The sequence below is a fragment of the Dipodomys ordii genome, unplaced genomic scaffold (genome assembly GCF_000151885.1).
Source record: "Dipodomys ordii isolate 6190 unplaced genomic scaffold, Dord_2.0 Scaffold189, whole genome shotgun sequence".
NCBI lineage: Eukaryota > Metazoa > Chordata > Mammalia > Rodentia > Heteromyidae > Dipodomys > Dipodomys ordii.
Genome location: NW_012267405.1, coordinates 1883030 through 1883864, shown reverse-complemented (window position 1 = coordinate 1883864; position 835 = coordinate 1883030). Strand labels below are relative to the sequence as shown.

At 73.8% G+C, this 835-nt stretch overlaps 1 protein-coding gene across 1 annotated transcript in view; it reads left to right on the top strand.

The window, feature by feature from the left end:
- The first annotated feature begins 417 nt into the window (after positions 1–417).
- Slc25a37 (solute carrier family 25 (mitochondrial iron transporter), member 37) overlaps positions 418–835 on the top strand; it is a 33532-nt gene continuing 33114 nt past the window's right edge. The window contains exon 1 of the mRNA XM_013034463.1: positions 418–800. Within this exon, the coding sequence (XP_012889917.1) occupies positions 588–800 (213 nt within the window). The 5' untranslated portion in view covers positions 418–587. The remainder of the gene's footprint in view (positions 801–835) is intronic.

The window sequence follows — 835 nt, the reverse complement described above, 5'->3', positions numbered from 1 at the left end:
GCAAGGCCGCCTAGAAGGGAACCCCGAGTCTTCAGCGCCTCCTGCGCGCGGGCGCACCGGTAGCCAGGTGTGGCCTCCGTTCTACGACGGCCCCTCCCACGACCACCGGCAGCGGCTTCACGGCCGACGTTTCCAGTCAACCTGCTAAACCGCGGGCTCTGGGCACACAGGCTCCCCACCGCCTGGGGAGGGGCTGCCGCGGTCGCGGTCTCTCCACCAGCCCTCCCGCTGCCCCCGGCGAGGCCGGCACCACCCCGGCCCCGGCTGGCCCAGCACCGCTTCCCCGGCCAACCATTCCCATCGCCGGCTCACGCCCCCGTCCGGTTGCCGGGAGAGGTGCAGGGGCCGTGGCGTCACACAGAGGGGCGGGTGCTCGGCGCCCCGCGCGCCAATGGCGCGGCGGTCGCCGGCCTCTTCTTTCCAGCCATTGGTGTCTGCGGCCCCTCGGCTCCTCCCCCAGCCCGCCATGGCGTCAGGCGCCGTGGCCCCGGGGAGGTGGTTCCCGCTTTAAGAAGTGAAGTTTTCCGCCCGCTCCCCTCCCCGCCCCGGTCCCTCCCGCGGCCTCCCGCGTCCCGCGGGGCCGGCGCATGGAGCTGCGCAGCGGCGGCGGCGTGGGGAGCCAGGCCGTAGGGCGGAGGATGGATGGGGACTGCCGAGATGGCGGCGGCGGCTGCAAGGACGCGGGGTCGGAGGACTACGAGAACCTGCCGACCGGCGCCGCGGTGTCCACGCACATGACAGCCGGAGCGATGGCCGGGATCCTGGAGCACTCGATCATGTACCCGGTGGACTCGGTGAAGGTGAGGCGCGGGCGTGCTGCGGGGGAGGAGGAGGA